Raw genomic sequence first — 21,143 nt, forward strand, 5'->3', positions numbered from 1 at the left:
CTTCTACACAATTCTGTACTGGTTAAGAAACATGCTGACAAATGTAGAAGGGCGGCTCCGAATTTTGTTCCAGGCGATAGAGTTTGGTTGAGTACTAGGAATATTCGTCTTAAAGTTCCTTCCATGAAATTCGCTCCTCGTTATATTGGTCCCTACAGGATCTTGACTCGAATTAACCCAGTGGCGTATCGTCTAGCTCTCCCAGCTACTTTACGCGTCCCGAACTCCTTTCACGTGTCATTGCTGAAACCTCTAATCTGCAACAGATTCTCCTCCACAATCGCCCCTCCGCGCCCTGTTCAGGTGGAGGGTCAGGAGGAGTATGAGGTTAACTCCATTATTGATTCTCGTGTCTCCCGGGGGAGAGTACAATATTTAGTTGACTGGAAGGGATATGGTCCTGAGGAGAGGAGTTGGGTACCACAAGAGGATGTTCATGCTCCTCGCCTTCGCAGGGCATTTCACTCCCGCTTTCCATCTCGCCCCGGCTCCTTCCGCCCGGTGGGCGTATCTGAGAGGGGGGGTACTGTCAGGGTACCTGAGGCCTCTACCTCTGAGAGAGGTAGAGACTTAGAAGTTTATCCATCCGGACGGCATGTCTCCTCGGCCCCTCGCGGTTCACTCCGTCTTGCTAACGCCGGCCGCGAGGGAGTCACTTCCTTTTATAACAGGAGGACCGGAGGTAGACGTCATGACGCCAACCCGGAACGTCCTGTCACTCTAATCTCGGGAGACGAATCAGGACTCGCCGGAGGCGTGTCTTCTCTCCCTAGCCAGGATACTTAACAGTGGCTCTCTCATTCACTCATTGCCCTGTCGTGGTTCTAGTCCGCCTAGTCACTCAGTGCTTTGTTATTCTCTTGTCTTTTGGTTCCGACCCGGCTTTGGTATTTACTCTCCTGTCTTTCTGTTATCCTTGACCCGGCTTGTCTCTCGCTTACCTGTCTTCTCGTTTCCTCGACCTCGGCTTGTCTCTGACCATTCTATCGTAGTTATACGTTAAGTCCGGCCATTCTAAGGACCGGTATACGTATCTGCTACTCTTTGTACTCTGCGTGTTGGATCCCTGACCCGATCCTGACAATAATATGGACTGTCCACATTTGGCGGTTGGTGGATCTCGGAGTCGGTATGGTGTTCAGGTGGGTGTTTCAGGTGTATATATTGGGCGGAGCTGTCTCTTGAAAGAACAATGGATGAGGGGTGTGGTAGGGGGTTGCGGTAAGGTCATACTGTGAGCGTATGAACAATAAGAGTGGAAAAACTATAGCCCATTCATGGGCCTTGGTTCCGGATCTCGGTACCATTGAGAACGTGGGTATTCTAATGTAATAACAGTGATGGAATTGGCCATCGTCAATTTGTTGTGACCATTAGAAGTCCTGGAGTGTTTCACCCGGCGTCTGTCGGCCCTGCGGTGGGGTAGTGGGTAGCAGTTGTACTGGCCTACCGTGGTCCCTGTGCAGGGCCGCCATCAGGGGGTGACAACCATAACGGTTGTCACGAGCCCGGCGGCCCGGGGGGGCCCGGCCGCCCGGGCCCCACGTGTAGCGGCGGAACTGCCGCCGGTGCAGTTGCACCGGCACCCGCACGCTGATGGGGCCCATCGGGTGGCCCATGCACTTAGGGCCACCCGATGGGCCCCATATCTTCAGGGGCCCGGTCAGCGCTGCGGCCGTGGTATAGCGCGACCGGGCCCCTTTAAAAAAAAATAAAAAATGCTGCTGCAGCGCAAGTGCTGCTGGGAGGAAGTGGTCACTTCCTCCCAGCTCACTCCGCGCGGGAGGAGCGCTCGCGCCCGACATGAAGAGGGAGAGCCAGCCGACTGCCAGTCCCATCAGCCCCAGCCAGCCACCCTCCTGCAAAGACAATAAGAAACAGGAGGGTGGCTGGAAAATGAGCTGTGTGTATGTATGTATGTATGTCTGTCTGTCTGTATGTATGTCTGTCTGTATGTCTGTGTGTATGTACAGGGAGTGCAGAATTATTAGGCAAGTTGTATTTTTGAGGATTAATTTTATTATTGAACAACAACCATGTTCTCAATGAACCCAAAAAACTAATTAATATCAAAGCTGAATATTTTTGGAAGTAGTTTTTAGTTTGTTTTTAGTTATAGCTATTTTAGGGGGATATCTGTGTGTGCATGTGACTATTACTGTGCATAATTATTAGGCAACTTAACAAAAAACAAATATATACCCATTTCAATTATTTATTTTTACCAGTGAAACCAATATAACATCTCAACATTCACAAATATAAATTTCTGACATTCAAAAACATAACAAAAACAAATCAGTGACCAATATAGCCACCGTTCTTTGCAAGGACACTCAAAAGCCTGCCATCCATGGATTCTGTCAGTGTTTTGATCTGTTCACCATCAACATTGCGTGCAGCAGCAACCACAGCCTCCCAGACACTGTTCAGAGAGGTGTACTGTTTTCCCTCCTTGTAAATCTCACATTTGATGATGGACCACAGGTTCTCAATGGGGTTCAGATCAGGTGAACAAGGAGGCCATGTCATTAGATTTTCTTCTTTTATACCCTTTCTTGTCAGCCACGCTGTGGAGTACTTGGACGCGTGTGATGGAGCATTGTCCTGCATGAAAATCATGTTTTCTTGAAGGATGCAGACTTCTTCCTGTACCACTGCTTGAAGAAGGTGTCTTCCAGAAACTGGCAGTAGGACTGGGAGTTGAGCTTGACTCCATCCTCAACCCGAAAAGGCCCCACAAGCTCATCTTTGATGATACCAGCCCAAACCAGTACTCCACTTCCACCTTGCTGGCGTCTGAGTCGGACTGGAGCTCTCTGCCCTTTACCAATCCATCCATCTGGCCCATCAAGACTCACTCTCATTTCATCAGTCCATAAAACCTTAGAAAAATCAGTCTTGAGATATTTCTTGGCCCAGTCTTGACGTTTCAGCTTGTGTGTCTTGTTCAGTGGTGGTCGTCTTTCAGCCTTTCTTACCTTGGCCATGTCTCTGAGTATTGCACACCTTGTGCTTTTGGGCACTCCAGTGATGTTGCAGCTCTGAAATATGGCCAAACTGGTGGCAAGTGGCATCTTGGCAGCTGCACGCTTGACTTTTCTCAGTTCATGGGCAGTTATTTTGCGCCTTGGTTTCTCCACACGCTTCTTGCAACCCTGTTGACTATTTTGAATGAAACGCTTGATTGTTCGATGATCACGCTTCAGAAGCTTTGCAATTTTAAGAGTGCTGCATCCCTCTGCAAGATATCTCACTATTTTTGACTTTTCTGAGCCTGTCAAGTCCTTCTTTTGACCCATTTTGCCAAAGGAAAGGAAGTTGCCTAATAATTATGCACACCTGATATAGGGTGTTGATGTCATTAGACCACACCCCTTCTCATTACAGAGATGCACATCACCTAATATGCTTAATTGGTAGTAGGCTTTCGAGCCTATACAGCTTGGAGTAAGACAACATGCATAAAGAGGATGATGTGGTCAAATGATGTGGTCAAAATACTCATTTGCCTAATAATTCTGCACTCCCTGTATGTCTGTGTGTATGTCTGTCTGTGTGTATGTCGGTCTGTATGTATGTATGTATGTCTGTCTGTGTGTGTGTCTGTCTGTATGTCTGTCTGTGTGTATGTCTGTCTGTGTGTATGTCTGTCTGTGTGTATGTCTGTCTGTGTGTATGTCTGTCTGTGTGTATGTATGTCTGTGTGTATGCTTGTCTGTATGTATGTATGTCTGTGTATGTATGCCTGTCTGTGTATGTATGCCTGTCTGTGTATGTATGTCTGTCTGTGTGTGGGTATGTTTGTCTGTATGTCTGTATGTATGTCTGTCTGTCTGGGTGTATGTCTGTCTGTCTCTATGTCTGTATGTATGTATGTCTGTCTGTCTGTGTGTATGTCTGTCTGTGTATGTATGTCTGTCTGTATGTATGTCTGTCTGTGTATGTATGTATGTCTGTGTGTGGGTATGTTTGTCTGTATGTATGTCTGTCTGTCTGTGTGTATTTATGTCTGTCTCTATGTCTGTGTGTATGTATGTCTGTCTGTCTGTGTGTATTTATGTCTGTGTGTGTATGTCTGTCTGTATGTGTGTATGTCTGTCTGTGTGTGTGTGTGTATGTATGTCTGTGTGTGTGTCTGTCTGTGTGTATGTCTGCATGTCATTATGTGTGTATGAATGTCAGTGTATGTATGTCTTCATGTCATTATGAATGTGTGTATGTCTGTCTGTCTGCATGAATGTATGTCTGTATGCATGTATGTCTATCTGTATGCATGTCATTATGCGTGTATGAATGTCAGTGTATGTATGTCTGCATGTCATTATGAATGTGTGTATGTATGGATGTCAGTGTCTGTATGAATGTATGTCTGTATGTATGTCTGTATGCATGTATGTATGCATGTATGTCTGTATGCATGTATGTATGCATGTATGTCTATCTGTATGCATGTCATTATGTGTGTATGAATGTCAGTGTATGTATGTCTGCATGTCAGTATGAATGTGTGTATGTCAGTATGAATGTCTGTCTGTATGTCATTATGAATGTGTCTGTGTCTGTATGTCCTTATGCATGTGTGTCTGTATGTATGTTAGTATGTGTCAGTCACTATGTACGCCTGTGTGTCTGTATATGTGTGTATGTCTCAGTATTTGTGTGTCAGTATGTATGCCAATATGCGTATCAGTATGTGTGTCTGTTAGCATGTATCAGTGTGTGTGTGTGTGTGTGTGTGTATCTGTGTCCTTTTGTATCAGTGAATGTGTTTGTGTCTGTGTGTGTATTCCTGTGGGCGGGATTTGGATGTATGGCGTGAGATGCCATATGATACCCATCATGAAAACCGTCTCTGTGGGCGGTTTTGGAGGCGGGCCCCCAGGGGCCCAGACCCTGAGCTCAGTTAGGGGCCCCAAAATTTCTGGTGGCGGCCCTGTCCCTGTGGATACAACTGACTTACAACGTGGTAATATAACATTGGGAGCTCTAAACCTGCAACTTGGGAAACTGTACAAACAGCGATATGACAGGAATATTACAGAGCATACAGAAAATATATGTCTATATACATTGCCCCTGTTTTTTTTTATATATATTTATACTTATATATTCACCATCACCCATCTTTTCTCGGCGTGACACATAGGAATCTTAGGTGTCCCCATTTCTACCCTGGCAGTGTGCCAACTATTTCTTGTCCCGTAAGGTTGGGAGGCGGTTTAGTTCCCTGGGGGTGGAAGCCCCTATTGAGGTCTCTCTGTGTGGCATGGGTTAGAGCATAGCAGTGGACAAAGCACGATGTGTTGCGTTGGTCCGATTATCTAAGGCGCGTGGGGGGCCAAAGTGGTGGCATTGTGATTGTTGTGTTATGTAGTTATGATTGGTTGGTCTTGTCCCAGACCCCAATCCTGATATGCCTCCCTGGGGATCTTATAGGAGGGGTAGGGTTGTTGCAAGTGGGCCTATCTTATACACGTAAGTGCTGAATTAGGAAAGGATTCCCCATACATTATTACAGTTCCCAACAACACATTATAGTACATTATACTTGCATTAACTTTCCCCGTGATAACTCCCCACAGACTTCCCTGGACGCAGCGGCTCTTCGTGGGCGGCAGTGCATCTGTCCCTGGATGTTCTCTGCAGTCTCCTAGTGTGCGCACCCATATAGTATGAGGCTGATTGACCTCCGTCAGGCCCCCACTGCAATTGCATCTGCCCATGCCAAGGTGCGGTGTGAGTTCAAGTGGTAGCCGTAGGTTAGTTTGTACCGCAAAATTGTCCCAGTGGTTGACGTGTTCGGTGTTTTGCTTGTCCCCAATGTGGGCGCTGTGAGCAAGTCGTGGGTGACAGTGATCTATGTGTTTATGGAATGCTGCTGGGGTTGCGAAGGTAGCATAAGGGGTTGTTGTAACATATTCACCTTCCTGGAGACCGGTAGGCCGTGCTCACAACTCTGAAGCGGTCCAGTTCTTAGATTCTCACGTGTCACCCGGTTCGGTGGGTGTTGCGGGTATCATATGGCATCTCACGCCATTTCAGCTGCTTGTTAGGTCCCAAAGTACATTACCCCTCCGCCCAGGCCGCAGTGCTCCGATGTTAGTTGCGGGCTCTTTTCCATTCAGTGGGAAGCCTGCTCAGTTGTGGGTCGTTGCCACTACGTGGCTGGGTTTGGGGTTGTATGCCCCACTTCTGTAGAAGTTTCCGTCCATCCGCTAGGGAGGTGATGACATTCATAACCCCATTCTTGTGTCTTAAGAGACAAACTGGGTGACCCCAGCGGTAAGGTACCTCATGGTGCCTGAGAGCGTCCGTTATTTCTTTATATTCCTTCCTTTTTTAAAGTTTGGGCAGAGAGGTCAGTATAGAGCTGGATGGAAGAGTATTGGGCTGGAAGGTCACTGCGGTGCCTGGATGCCTTCATCAGTGCTTCTTTGGCATGGTAGTAGTGGAGGTGGGTCAATACATCTCTCGGTGCTTCTGCTGGGAGGAAACTTGGCTTTGCGACTCTGTGTGCTCTGTCCATGAGCAAGATGTCTGCTGGGAGGTCTGGGGCTAGCGTTTTAAAATAAGTCGTGAGGTATGCCACTATTTCTGGCTGCTTCACCGTCTCAGGAATCCCCCTGATCCGTATGTTCTGTCTCCTCGACCTATCTTCCAGGTCCATAACTTTATTTTGACAAGACTCCAATGCCTGTTCCAGGTGGTGGACATGATCAGCCATGTCATTGTGTACGTCTGCGAATTTGCCCATGCGGTTTTCCATACGGGCTATTCTGTCACCCAGCTCCTGCACATCCCTTCTCAGGTCAGAGATTGACTTGTTAAGGTTGTGCAGTAGTTTGTCAGACATTTCTCCCAGGCAAGCCTGTAGAATATCCTGTGTGACTGGCAAGTCTCTGCTTCCAGGGGAGTCCTGCAGCGGCAGCGTGTCGTCGCCATCTTGATTCTGCTCTCCTGTGCTCAGAGTCCTGGGCGGCTGATTGCGGACGGAAAAAAAAGCGTTTTTTTCATTTTTTTCGGGGATCCTCTTCCCCTTGCTTTGAGCCATACTGGAGGGTGAGTTGAGGGTTTATTGCTGGTCACAGTCGCTTGATTTATCACTGTATAGGCCAAAACAGAACGGAGCTAGTCTCACATGCGTCCGTTCGCGCCGAGCGTTAAGTCACGCCCCCCTATCTATTTTCATTTTCAATAGCATTAGAATGACGTAAATCAGGTAAGTCAACAGGATTTTTATTAAAATATAAAGGTGTTAAAGGGGGATTAATTATATGTGATGGAAAATACAATTACTTTGATTTAATATCAGCGTTCACTAATAATATAAAGTGAGTGAAATAACTTGATGTACGATGGTAAATGGTAGACTTGTACTTAGAGGTAAAACTTAGTTCAGCGGAATCACTTAGTTAAAAAAAAAAAACATTTTGTTCTGGTAGTCGATATTCATCCATGTGGTCTTTCTGCTCATCCGAATATCACCATGAAAAAATATTTGGTTACATGATTAAGATGAACCAAAGAGGTGCAAATATTGGCCAATCTATATACTGAAAAATACAAAAATATATATATATAGATTGCGGTTCACTGATTTGATTCACAGATCAAGTTAAAAAAAGAACCAATAGAGGGAAAAGAGGGAAAACAGTAAAAGTATATATAAACATATGCATATAGATTTTTTTTTACAGATCCTCATTTCTTTCCTTCAGTGGTCACTTCTCACTTGATCTGAAAATTAAATCAACATTTAGTGGCTGTCCCTTAACCATCAATCACCTTTTTCCCATCAATAATCTATTTTTTTCGCGCCAAAGATAGAAGTCTAAATTTCAGAACATTTGAACAACCTGCCTATCACCCTAAATTCTGGCAAATTTAGCTAAAAATTATCAGTTGTATTTGATATTATACACACACACACACACATGCACACAAACACACTCATACACACATACACACACACCAATGTGTGTATGTGGTGTCGAAACTTTTAATTCATCGTCATTACCTAGATATCATTCATTTACATAAAGGTCTTTTCATGAAACATTGCTTTGTGATGAGTCGGAAGCTGATTTGCAAAATATGTGCAACACTATAGTAAAAAAAAAAAAAGCTTAAAAAAAACCTTAACCCCTTAAGGACACATGACATGTGTGACAATGTCATGATTCCCTTTTATTCCAGAAGTTTGGTCCTTAAGGGGTTAATGTTGTTGAGTAGAGGATTTTTGTAGCTTGATTCTTTTAACCTACATTTTTGCAAGTAAGTCCAATACAACACACAGCTTAGTGAATAGACTCTGTGTTTGTATTGGACAATAGATTTAAACTGAGCAAGCTAACATGGTATTGATAGTATTGATATTTTATTACTAGAGAAGATACAAGGACAGTGTGTACTGAGTTAGGGGAGCAAAGCAACACTTTTAAATGTTTCTCAAAACTAAAGGTTTCAGTCCAGCAGCGAAACAGTTAAATGAGGCTGTTTTATGAAGAATGGAATTTTCAGGTTTGTACTTTGCATCTGCTGTTCCTAGGCAACATTTTAAAGAATGCATTTTCTTAATAAACAATCCGTTTTAACTGTTTTGCACACCTCACTGGCAGTAAAAGTGATTAAGCATTTTCCACTGACATCACTTTAGAAGATTTTAATTCCCGGGTTTTACAATTTCCAAGTTTTACATTGCATGCAATTACTGGCTGAAGTGTGTCAGGGAGAGAGATATATTTCTTTAAAAAAAAAAATAAAATGTTTTTTACACTTCTTTGACCGTATTAACATGAAAAAAATCTTGTTCATTATCTTCCACTTACAGTATTTCCTATCATGCATATTTTATATGTTTTTGTGGATAACTGGTGACTAAGCAGTGACTGTCATAAGCATGTCTCGAGGCGATTGTAGATTTTAGATAACTGATTAGGGTATCTATTAACTAATACTGGACAATGCATTTAACTACAGTATACTCTGCACATTCCTCTGGCATAAAGAGTGTTAAAAAATTGTGCATGGCCATACAGAAAGCCCTTGTAGTAAATCCCCCCCTAATCATCAGGACATTATCTTACATCCAATTTCAACACAATCTTACATTACTAAAGAAAACAGAAAGTAATTAAGAGTCAGAAGCTTCTAATGATTAACTATATTGCACAGAAGTGCTCTAGTGGCATAGAAACAGTTAATGTGCATGCAGAACCTCTTTGTAAACACACAGAGGCAGACATACAATAATGAGGCCTATCAGGATTACTTTGCAAGTGTTTAGATGTTCACCTAATCCCACAGCTCTGCTTGGAGAGAATGACATTTTTGGCACAGGGTTGAGAAGCCAGAATCAGAGAACTTCATTTTCTAAACTAAAATGTTTAACTCTACATTTGACTCCCTTGAGATTTTCCAACTTGTGTCAGCTGGCTGTGAAGTCTACATATTTCCCTTGAGATGTACCTTTGTGTTAACCGATTTGTACTAGTAAGGTCAATAATACCCAGTGACATCACTGACCATGCTGGCCACACCAGTGGAATCGCAGCCTCTCACCATTGTGTGACCAAGACAGACGGACACTTATAGTAATGAGAAGTGCTGTTCGTACCCCGATGGTTCCCACAGACTGGCTGTATACCTGTGCTCCTCCACGCTCCTGTTCTCTGCTGTCTTCCAGTCAGGCAAGGTGCTAGCACACAGTACGACCATGGACACAATGACAAACAGGATAGACACCACGGCCAGAATCTGAGCTGCTAATGACGAGGTTGGCTCTTCAAAAGTCAATCTCATGCGTTCAAGCCACTTTTTGTCTTCTGGACTTTCTTTCACCTCATCCTTGTTGGTGCTCTCATCCGGCTTGCTCTCATCAGACAGGTAAGTGTATGTATCAGACATGCGGTCATCAAGCCTTCTCTGACAGCAGTATTCCAAATTGGAACTCTCCAAGCCCCAGTAAATCATCTCATTGTAGAAGGACAGCTCACACATCTGGGGCACAAATCGAAGTTTCCCATACTTCACGTACATCATGATAAAGCCAAATGCCTCCGAGTGCCTATCAAAGAAATACTCATTGCTCTCCTGGTCGTAGTCATCACAGACCTCCAAAACATCCTTCTCAGAGGAGCAGTTGTGAAGTCTGCTGACCCTTCGCAGAGGGAAATCCTTGATCACATCTTCGGAGAAGGAATATCTGGCACCCCCAACATTCAGGATAAAGGAATTCCTTTCAAAGTTCATCTCTGAGTCCGAGCTTCTGCCGCTGTCCTTCAGCACCACCCCCAAGAAAGCCAACGACAAGCCCTCAGGTTTTCACCTTAAAGTTTTATCTCTTATTCCATCCCCAAATTCAAGTAACCCTTCTAATCCTGGAGGATCCATGCAGACGGATTCAATGTAGAACATGTTTATTTTACCCCCTTGGGCCAGAAACACCAGATGGATAAAAGTTCAGTTAAAAGTCCTGTTTCAGGCTATAAGTTAAGGTGCTGCGTATTGTAAGGTCAGGCTTTATCCATATTGTTACAGTAACATTTTAGGACTCTGTAGAACACTGAGGTGTCCTGCCTGGTAACATATGATCTCACAGCTCACTGTGTCCAAGCCGGCTTTCCAGTTAATCAAAAGAAAAGAAAATCCACAGAGGAAGTGAAAGGTAGAGTGTTTGGAGAGAACAAATCCACCGCCCCTTCTCCAGTGGCTGCTGAACTTTACAACACGAGACACAGTCAGTCAGGAGAGAGAGAGAGAGAGAGAGAGAGAGAGAGAGAGGAGGGGGAGAGGAGGGGAGAGGGGAGGGGGAGCAAGGCTAGTGTCTGTTGTACAGAACTGGGAGGTACTTTTTCTATAACCCTCTGTTGCTGATCTGCCTCTATACATTAAGTTCTTTCATTTATTAGGAGCACATTTCCTTTCATTTGTGAAGAGTCAGAGAGTGGGGAGGAAACAGCTCTCCTTTGTGTGAAATTGCCTTTGAATATTTTTTTTTTTAGCAAACAGTAATATCATCCTTAGACTTTAATTTAAACAAAGACTTTTGCTATGGCAACTGTAGAGACACCTTCATTGATTGAGTGACAATACATAGGGTATCTGGAATTTAATTCAATATTAGGATATTTAGCACAGAACCTAACAAAATATATATAATGGACTTGGGATAAACTAATATATATATATATATATATATATATAGAAAACAGTAATAAAAAACTGTGTTTGGCTTTATTTACTAAATACTGACCAAGGTTTAGTCTCAGTTTACGTCATCTGTATAGGTTTATGATGTGTGATGGTAAGTACACCCAGCTTGTTATGATAATGAACTGTTGTGTTTAGTTTTTGTTAGATTCACACACACATACACACACACACACGCAAAAACACAAACACATTACTTTATATTGCAATACTTTAAAAATATTACCAACATTTTATTAGAGGAATTGTATCTTCTGATGTATTTTTTTAACTCCGTTCACATACCGATATCACTGATGTTGCAGATCTTGTAGAGCTCATTTTAAAGAAGAATGGTGATTGACAGATCTGCATTGCAATTGGCTTTTTTTACAGCAGTCTTTTAGCTCATCACAATCAAATAGACATGTTTCAAATGTAATAGATTGCGTTAAAGGAAACACTTCTCATTACAGTGGTCTGGGTGCAGTGTCCCTAATCCCCTTAGTCCTGCAATGTAAAACGTTACAGAGCTAGGACTGCCTCTACCAGACAGCCACTAGAGACACGTCTTGCGGTTTCATGTTTGACTTTGTAAAATTGCGCTGGATGTCCTCACACTTTGCATGAGGACATCCAGAATCTGTAAAATCCTCATAGGAAAACATTCTGTCAATACATTCCTATTGGGAAGGCGCATTGGATTCCCCCATCGGCTGACGTCGGCAGAGGTAGAGCCCGACCCAGCACTGAGGTAGCGGAATCAATTAAGTGAAAAAATAGATATTAACCCTTTCTTTATCGGAGGGAGTGTGAGGGGGGAGGGACACTGTAGTTTTAGAAGTTTAAACATTTCCCAAGATGTGCTTCAATTACACACAAAGATCTGTTCACTAAGTGGTTAGTTGTAATTAGTTGGCAAATGACTTGCAAAATACAGCCAACATGATGTAATCTTTTAAAAATATCTGCCAATTGTTTTAATTAGGGATTTTGTATAGTTTGGCTGCTTCAGCTTGCAGTTTTAGAACACACACACACACACACACTCTCTCTCTCTCTCTCTCTCTCTCTCTCTCTCTCTCTCTCTCTCTCTCTCTCCCTCCCTCTCTCTCTCTCTCTCTCTCTCTCTCTCTCTCTCTCTCACTCACTTCTATACCCATAAGTGCACATGCAAGGGACAGGTACACACACACACATACAAGCACACAGACACAAATACACCCATACACACAGACACACGTGTCATGGGTGGGATACCTGGCACAAGTGCCCATCATATATATGTGAGTACACACTGCAACAGTATTTAATGGGTTAAGTACAAACTGAACTGCCATTACCATGTTCTATCTATTTCACAATATTCCAAATGGAAAAAAAAGTGTCTATTCAAACACTGAAATCGTGCAATGCTGAATAAATACACCAATGTTTAATATTATTGACTAATTGCACTTTCAGTTTCAGCTCTTATATTGTAAGAGTAAGAGTAAACAAAATAAGCCTGTGTCCTAAGGTAGGATTCACGACCCCCTAGTACACCCCTACAGATTGAAAAATCTTATCTCATGGTGCAGTGTTATTCACTTAATTATAAATATTAAGCCCAGATCAAAGTAAACATGTTGTTAAAAGGGATCTAAAGGGCAATGTATGTAGGTGCAGCATGTATTTGAAAATCTTTGGAAAAAATATTCAGATTTCATTGAGAGGCCATATGCATATATGTAGAGATTTTGTACGAAAAACATGCACTATACTGCCACCAACAGGAAGTGTTAGACAATACATTAGGAAACATTGGACAGGAGATTTTCTTATTCAAGCCTAAAGTGTAAATATTTTTCAGCAGAGCTCTCCTTACTTCTTGCTGCCGTTCTACATATCTATATCATTGTGCAAATTTCATCAGAAATTTGAACTTTTATAAACTAAAGTGGCTCTGTCACCATCTGGGGTTTTTGCATATGATGCAAAGACTTCTATTGGTGACATCGCTACTGGGGGTCCGATGGCCATGGGGGTCAGGAAAAATGAGATTTACTTACCTGAACCTGTCCCTCTTGGGCACTGCCATCCTCTACAAATTTTTTTCAACGGCTGGCTCTTCAGCTGCCAGGAGCCGACATCAACGCTGTATTCTTGCGCATGCACAAGAGTACAGAATTCAGGTTTATGGAGGATCCCGTGGGATCCTCTATAGAAAGAGCTTTATTTCCCTTCAGATGTTACTGGTGACAGCTGGGGGACATAACAAATATGACAGCGGTAGGCCCGCCTTTTTGTCAAGCTTGTCCAAAGTAGGAAGAATAATTTGACAAAGTACACAGCTGCCCACATACACTGTTACCCATACTACTGTCCACACACACACAACTGAACATACTGCATCTAGTCAGCCAAAATCTAAACAAATTTTAAATGAGTACACCAAACCTACATTAAGCTAATTTTTTTTTTTTGGTGCCTATAGTGTCCCTTTAATGCTAGGTTTTACCTAGCATTGGGGAGAAAGTACTGTTAACCACACACTAATAAACACACACCCACATACACATACTGCTACACACACTGCACTAACACACTCTACACAAACAAAATCTGACACACATACTTAGAAATACATACACACATACATGCACTCAGACATTTATACACACTGCTGCACCTGCACACAGACTATATACATACACACACTCCCACTTTATGTGAGTATATATATACAATTTTTTGAATCAGATTTAAAAGTTCAAGTACTTTTTTTTGTTAGTTTGGAGGCGGTGAATGGAGGGCGTTTGAGAATTCAGGCACTCATGATGTGAATCCGGACCTGCAGACAACCAGTCCTGTAACATGCTGATTGTTTAGCTCAGCTGTTTTCAAACATACCTCCCATTTAAAATTTAAGGCCAGAGCAGCTAAATAGAAAGCATGGCTGACTATTTTAAACTTAAATTTGAAATTCACTTTGATTTCACCTTAAATTCTTAACTTAGTGAATAACACTGTTAATGTAGACAAGTTTTCATTGGGAGTACAAGCATTTCCCGCTTTACCTACTCCCACTTTACGTACTCTTGCCTTTACGAACGCTTCACGGACCCGCCGCCGTTTTATTTTGCCAACATTTTGTGCCGGCGGCGCTCCGTAGATGCAGACCGAGGAGCAGAGTTTGTGGCCAGGAGAAGAGAAAGGTAAATAACAATGATGGTGATAGGTAGGAGGGGAGTGCTGTTCTGAGCTGCTCCCCTCCTGCCGCTGTTGTAGCGTGGCTGAGCGGACTACAGACCAGGTACTGTACCATGGTGAGCAGGTACAGGACGGGAGGGTGGGAGAGACACCTGAAAGGAGGGGATGGAGGAGACGCACATGGACAAGTACAGAAGGTGAGGGGGGAGAGACACCTGGAGGGCCTGGGAGGGGAAATCTAAAAAACAGTGATTTTTTTTTTCCCTTTTGTAATTGGGCAGTGGAGTGTCCCTTTGATGCAGCTCATGTTAAAAGTAACTCCTTGAATTTCACTAAGTTCAATAATGAATTACAGAATATCCATGCCGATAATGTGCGCTATTAAAGGGACACTAATGTTACAAAAAAAATATGTATTTATGTTAGAGGTTTTCCTGTTTAGCTATCTGTCCCTCTTAAGATTTATGTTCCCAGTGAGAAAGCTCCACATAGAAATGGATTTTGGGGAATAATGCAGAGAAATGCAGAGTATGACGACGCCAAATATCTGTCCTGCAAAGATTGCAGGACCACAATGAGAAACACCTCTAGTTGCTGTCATCAGACTACTTAGGAAGTGTAAAAATTATACCTTCTCAGAAAAGTTAGTTTTTACATTGCTAAGACTGCAGGACAGTCTTTTTGCACCCGAACCACTGCATTAAGCTCTAGTGTGTTCCTTTAATTTATATTGGTGACAAGAGATTAGTTGAGAGATCCCAGTCAGTTCCTGGTTTAAGTGGGTATGGAGTTTTCTTCAACAGAGAGGTATTTAGAAGTCGTTTTATATATATTAATAAACAGGAGTCTCCAGAACCACTACTACCGCTGTCCCCATATTCCTTGCATACTTCCTTTGTGGATGAGTACGGGTTACATTAATTGTCCATCATTTGCATGTAAGCTGCCACTCAATTCTCCATCCTCTGGACTGTGGGGTGAGTTTATACAAAGTGTGGATGCTCCCTCACTAACTAGTAGAGATATGTGTAGTATTTTTCCCATTAAATGAGGAGACAAAGGGTTCCCATGGTATATGCCAAGAGGAAGCTTAAACCTGTTTACATTACCGGTGGCTAGTTTCACATATAGAGCAATATAAGGATGACCGACATACCATGGGGTGTGGATTAAAAATAATGAACTTGTATTACATGGGGACAGTCATGCTTCTTACTTTACCCTGTACTCTCTGCTATGTGGGGATAAACAGAACATGCAGGACCGGTCCTTATTATCCAGGAGGAGGATTCCATCTTATCCTAAATGATCAGCACAGGTGGGCCGTCGGTATGCTCTATTCCAGCCCTGGTGTCCTGGGGTTTGAGATGTGACATACTAATGGGTGGGCCAATGCTCTTACATATTTGTTCAAATCCTCCCATAATGCCTAGCTCTTGTTACTAACAGTGCTGATGTGGCGCTCCGCATTAGACAAAATGGAAGAATTAGGAAGCATCTAGAACAGCCATTAACGGCTCTGCCACAGTCATAACTTCAATGTAAGAAAATACACAAAAAGAAAACAGCAAATGTGTAGCATGTTCACTATTAAATACTTAAAAACACACACAATGGTATAGTTACTTAAATTCGCACAATGGTCCCAAACAAAAAATATGGACCAATTTGTTTCTGCATAGATGTGATATTGTATATGTGACTGGTGAGATAATAACATATTACAGAATAGATATAATATTGTATGTTATTGGTGTGATAATATATTATAGAATAGATATAATATTGTATGTTATTGGTGTGATAATATATTATAGAATAGATATAATATTGTATGTTATTGGTGTGATAATATATTATAGAATAGAGATAATATTGTATGTTATTGGTGTGATAATATATTATAAATATAATATTGTATGTTATTGGTGTGATAATATATTATAAATATAATATTGTATGTTATTGGTGTGATAATATATTATAGAATAGATATAATATTGTATGTTATTGGTGTGATAATATATTATAGAATAGATATAATATTGTATGTTATTGGTGTGATAATATATTATAGAATAGAGATAATATTGTATGTTATTGGTGCGATAATATATTATAAATATAATATTGTATGTTATTGGTGTGATAATATATTATAGAATAGATATAATATTGTATGTTATTGGTGTGATAATATATTATAGAATAGAGATAATATTGTATGTTATTGGTGTGATAATATATTACAGAATAGATATAATATTGTATGTTATTGGTGTGATAATATATTATAGAATAGATATAATATTGTATGTTATTGGTGTGATAATATATTACAGAATAGATATAATATTGTATGTTATTGGTATGATAATATATTACAGAATAGATATAATATTGTATGTTATTGGTGTGATAACATATTACAGAATAGATATAATATTGTATGTTATTGGTGTGATAATATATTATAGAATAGATATAATATTGTATGTTATTGGTGTGATAATATATTATAGAATAGATATAATATTTTATGTTATTGGTGTGATAATATATTATAGAATAGATATAATAGTGTATGTTATTGGTGTGATAATATATTATAGAATAGATATAATATTGTATGTTATTGGTGTTATAATATATTATAAATATAATATTGTATGTTATTGGTGTGATAACATATTACAGAATAGATATAATATTGTATTTTATTGGTGTGATAATATATTATAGAATAGATATAATATTGTATGTTATTGGTGTGATAATATATTACATAATAGATGTTATATTGTATGTTATTGGTGAGATAATAACATATTATAGAATAGATATACTATTGTATGTTATTGGTGTGATATATTATAGAATAGATATAATATTGTATGTTATTGGTGAGATAATAACATATTACAGAATAGATATAATATTGTATGTTATTGGTGTGATAATATATTATAGAATATATATAATATTGTATGTTATTGGTGAGATAATAACATATTACAGAATAGATATAATGTATGTTATTGGTGTGATAATATATTACAGAATAGATGTTATAGTGTATGTTATTGGTGTGATAATATATTATAGAATAGATATAATATTGTATGTTATTGGTATGATAATATATTATAAATATAATATTGTATGTTATTGGTGTGATAATATAAAACATTCATTGATGGATTCAATGTGCATGCACTGCGAGCATAATGCCCTCCAGATAGGAAAGCATTGCTTGAATGCTTTCGTATGGAGTTTTCAATGATGCTGGATGTCCTCATGCAGAGCTTAAGGAAGCCCAGCGTCATTTAGACAACCAAAAGTCAGTTAGCAACCAGGAAGCGCCTCTAGTGGCTGTCTGATAGACGGCCACTGGAGGAAGTCTTAGTCCTGAAAGTATTTATCAGTTTAAAAAAAAAACCTGCAATAATAAAAGTAAATGGGACAGGGACAGTGCACCCAGACCACTTCAATCAGATGGAATGGTATGGGTGCCTATAGTGTCCCTTTATTTAGTTTATTAATTGATACACAGCCCTGTTTACTGTTTAGTGAGTTGAGCTGTGTTTTGCTTTTGGCATTGCTGATTATTGCGTATGGCTTTCTCCAGGGATGGGAGTCAGGTTTCCCTAATGTGCGTGCAGTGTGTGTACACACAACAGAGAAAATGATATTTAAATCTAAATGTTCTGGCTGCCTAATTAACATACTTGCTGGGCCTCTTACAGTGGTAGATATTTTTACAAGTCACTCCTTCTGCAGCCCAGAATAAAATAAAATAGTTCTCTAAGCACCACACTCTTTGCAGTAATTCAAAGTGCTTATCATGCCTAGAATGTCCCTTTAAATACAGTAGCAGAAGGAGCCAGGACTGGCTATATCCTCTTAATTTCCACATAGGATAAAACATTAATTGACTAGAACCGATTTTGTGAAAATATACGTTCATATGCTTAACAAGCACTTAGTGACAATAATCCATTTCCGTCTCCAGCATATATGCACTACCTACCCTCTCATGTTGCACTTTTCCTTCCAAGTAATGCAGGGATTTTTCTCCTCATTTGGAATCAGCAAATATATTAAACCTGATTCACTGTTCTGGGAATTTAAATTTACAACACAGAAATATTGCTCTTTTACGCATTGTTTTGTGTTGTTTTTTTTTTGTGTGTGTGTGTGTTTTTTTTTCTATTTATCTGAATAGAATGGAAATTGGAGAAAGATCTCCCCGAAACGCATGCATACATTGAAAATGCTTACTATGGCTGTGTTCAACAATACAACTAGTCTCCTATCAGTTCTGCATGATTCTGAAATCTGTCAATATAGCTAAAATGCCACATTATAGCAAAAAGCAGCACTAAAGCAGGCATTATGTGCTTGTTCAATGTAATATACCTCCATATAACCATAAACATGAATACAAATTACATTTCAACATTTCTAACAATGTATCAAAAAATGGCTAAAGCTAATTCTGAAGGAATGATGACAAACGTAACAAGTTTAATTGATCCAAATCATTAAATGGCTTATCGGGAACCGATAATCTGCCCGCTAAACATGAGTGGCTCTAATTAAATTTAGGCCTAACTTGACAGCTTCCAAATAAATTCTGTATCTTGTGCACTTGTAATATCCTAGAAAACAAGAATAAATAGCCACTGCCTCTATTATAGCTTCATTAGTTTAATTCCATTCTGCTCTCCTCGACATCTTCTTTTTAAAGTATATATTAATTTATATTTTAAATGCCAGTAACAATCTGCCCCTTAATGTAACCTTGTTTCTCACAACGTGTTTTAGAGAAAATAATGATTTATTTACTAGACAAAAACAAACCTACAGAATTTTTATCTTCCTTAAAACCATATTAGTGTCAGGAATACTGTTGATCCAGCCTGCAGAAATGTATCACACCTAGGACTAAGGATAACATCTAACCGGACCTTAGAATGGCTGGACTTCACTTACCAGAGAATAGTCAAAATACTTGCCGAGGTCAGGGGGACAGATCGAGGAACAGCGAGAAGGAAAAGCCAAAAGTCAAGGGTACTGGAAATCAGGGAAGTCAGAACGAAGCCAAAGTAAAAAATCAGATATACACGATCAGGAACACACTCTCGGATAACCATCAAACATAACCATCGACATGGCACTGACAGAAATGTTATTTGGGTTTAAATACCCCTCCTTTGGCTGTAATTGGCTGTCTCCGACCTCTGACCCCAAAAAGTTTGTGTGCGCGTCTATGACGTGACGTCGCACGCATGTTGGCGCCATCTTTGGTGTGGGCGAAGGTAAATTTACTAAAAAAATCTGAAACCTCAGTTGTCGGCGCTCCTAAGAGCGTCGCACCCTCTGGAGACAGGACAGGAGGGGGATCGGTCAGTGGTCTGCCGCGAGCAAGGTAAGTATGAATTGTTTCTGTCGCCGTGGTTGCTTACTTTATGTACAACCACACCGGCAGAATCACCAGGAGCCGTGACAATTAGAGCAGCAGCCGTAGTACTATACCATGTGTTGTGATGGCGTGCAGTAAAGCATTTTAACCCCTCCAGTAAGTTTAGGGTCAGCGTGGGTTTAGGGGCAGTTACGCTTTAAAGCTCAATTATAGCTGTGTCATTTTACATTATGCATTTTCTTTTCTTTTTCTGAGAAAAACAGTACAAGTCTGAATGGCCTCAGGGAGATCCGCGTCATTCCCCATAAAATGAAAAAAAAAAAAAAGGAAAAAAACATTTGTGAATGTGAAATGTGAGCACGATTAATGTCAGAGACAGAAGCTAGCATTTGGGATAACAGGTCTCATGTATCATCTGTATTTTATTCCGGAGCTGGTCTCTGTAGGGGATTTAATTTACATTTGCCTGAAAAGCAATTGTACTCCATTTGGCAGTGGAAAGCTGTTGTTAACATTAATGTTTTAGAAGTGTAAGACATTCTAATTATTTTCCAGCAATTTGTTTAACCATTTAACCACTCTGTGAATTTTAAATAAATTACTGGCCAAAAAAAAAAAAAAAACACAAAAATTAAAACAAATTAAATTGTCTGTTTTTTTTTAAAAAGGTACATGAGTGTTTCATACCTAAGCAGGATTATCAGGTTTCCTTACATGCAATTTAGTTTAGTATGGCTCTCAATTGCATGAGCCAAGGTACATGGAAAGCTAATTGTTTAAAACAGGTGAGTGATATTTCTGGATTATGACTTGAATAATCAATTCCAGGTAAAAAAGGATTAAGTGAAAGAGATCCAGTTTAACAAACAAGGCAGTGGCTGGTTTGACGTATCTGCCTTTCCATAGAAAGAAAAAAGCACTGATGAGCTAGTCAAATATCGGATAATAGAATTGTAAGATCCAAAGTTTCTTTACATTTTTTTTATATTATCCATTTATTACATGTCTTAGAGTTGGGTAATGATAAAATACAAAACTTTATACAATGTATCTTGAAATTTGTAAATTTCATTGTTATTAGGTAGAGCTAAATTTTAGAAAATTAAGGCCTCAATTTAATATTTTTGACTAAGCTTTTAAAGTTATTTAATATTTTGAAAAATATTTTAATATTTTGATATGTTTATATATGATATATCATCCCCCCTCCAGGTTGCCACCCATGAGAGGTGGGTGTGGGGTGGGGACCCTAATTAATTAAAGGGGGACCTAATGTCCCCCCTGGTCCCCACCCATGAGTGGCCGGTCAGGACCCTAAATATATAAATAATGG

General features: G+C 40.3%; 1 protein-coding gene across 2 annotated transcripts in view; it reads right to left on the reverse strand.

The window, feature by feature from the left end:
- KCNG3 (potassium voltage-gated channel modifier subfamily G member 3) overlaps positions 1-10,711 on the reverse strand; it is a 44,705-nt gene extending 33,994 nt beyond the window's left edge. The window contains exon 1 of one of the 2 annotated variants that reach the window (XM_063441458.1): positions 9,650-10,711. In XM_063441458.1, coding sequence (XP_063297528.1) covers positions 9,650-10,254 — 605 coding nt within the window. In that variant the 5' untranslated portion in view covers positions 10,255-10,711. Of the gene's footprint in view, positions 1-9,619 lie in introns of both variants that reach the window. The other variant, XM_063441457.1, reaches the window with a different exon arrangement.
- Positions 10,712-21,143: the final 10,432 nt, after the last annotated feature.

Source organism: Pelobates fuscus, chromosome 2 (assembly GCF_036172605.1).
Source record: "Pelobates fuscus isolate aPelFus1 chromosome 2, aPelFus1.pri, whole genome shotgun sequence".
NCBI lineage: Eukaryota > Metazoa > Chordata > Amphibia > Anura > Pelobatidae > Pelobates > Pelobates fuscus.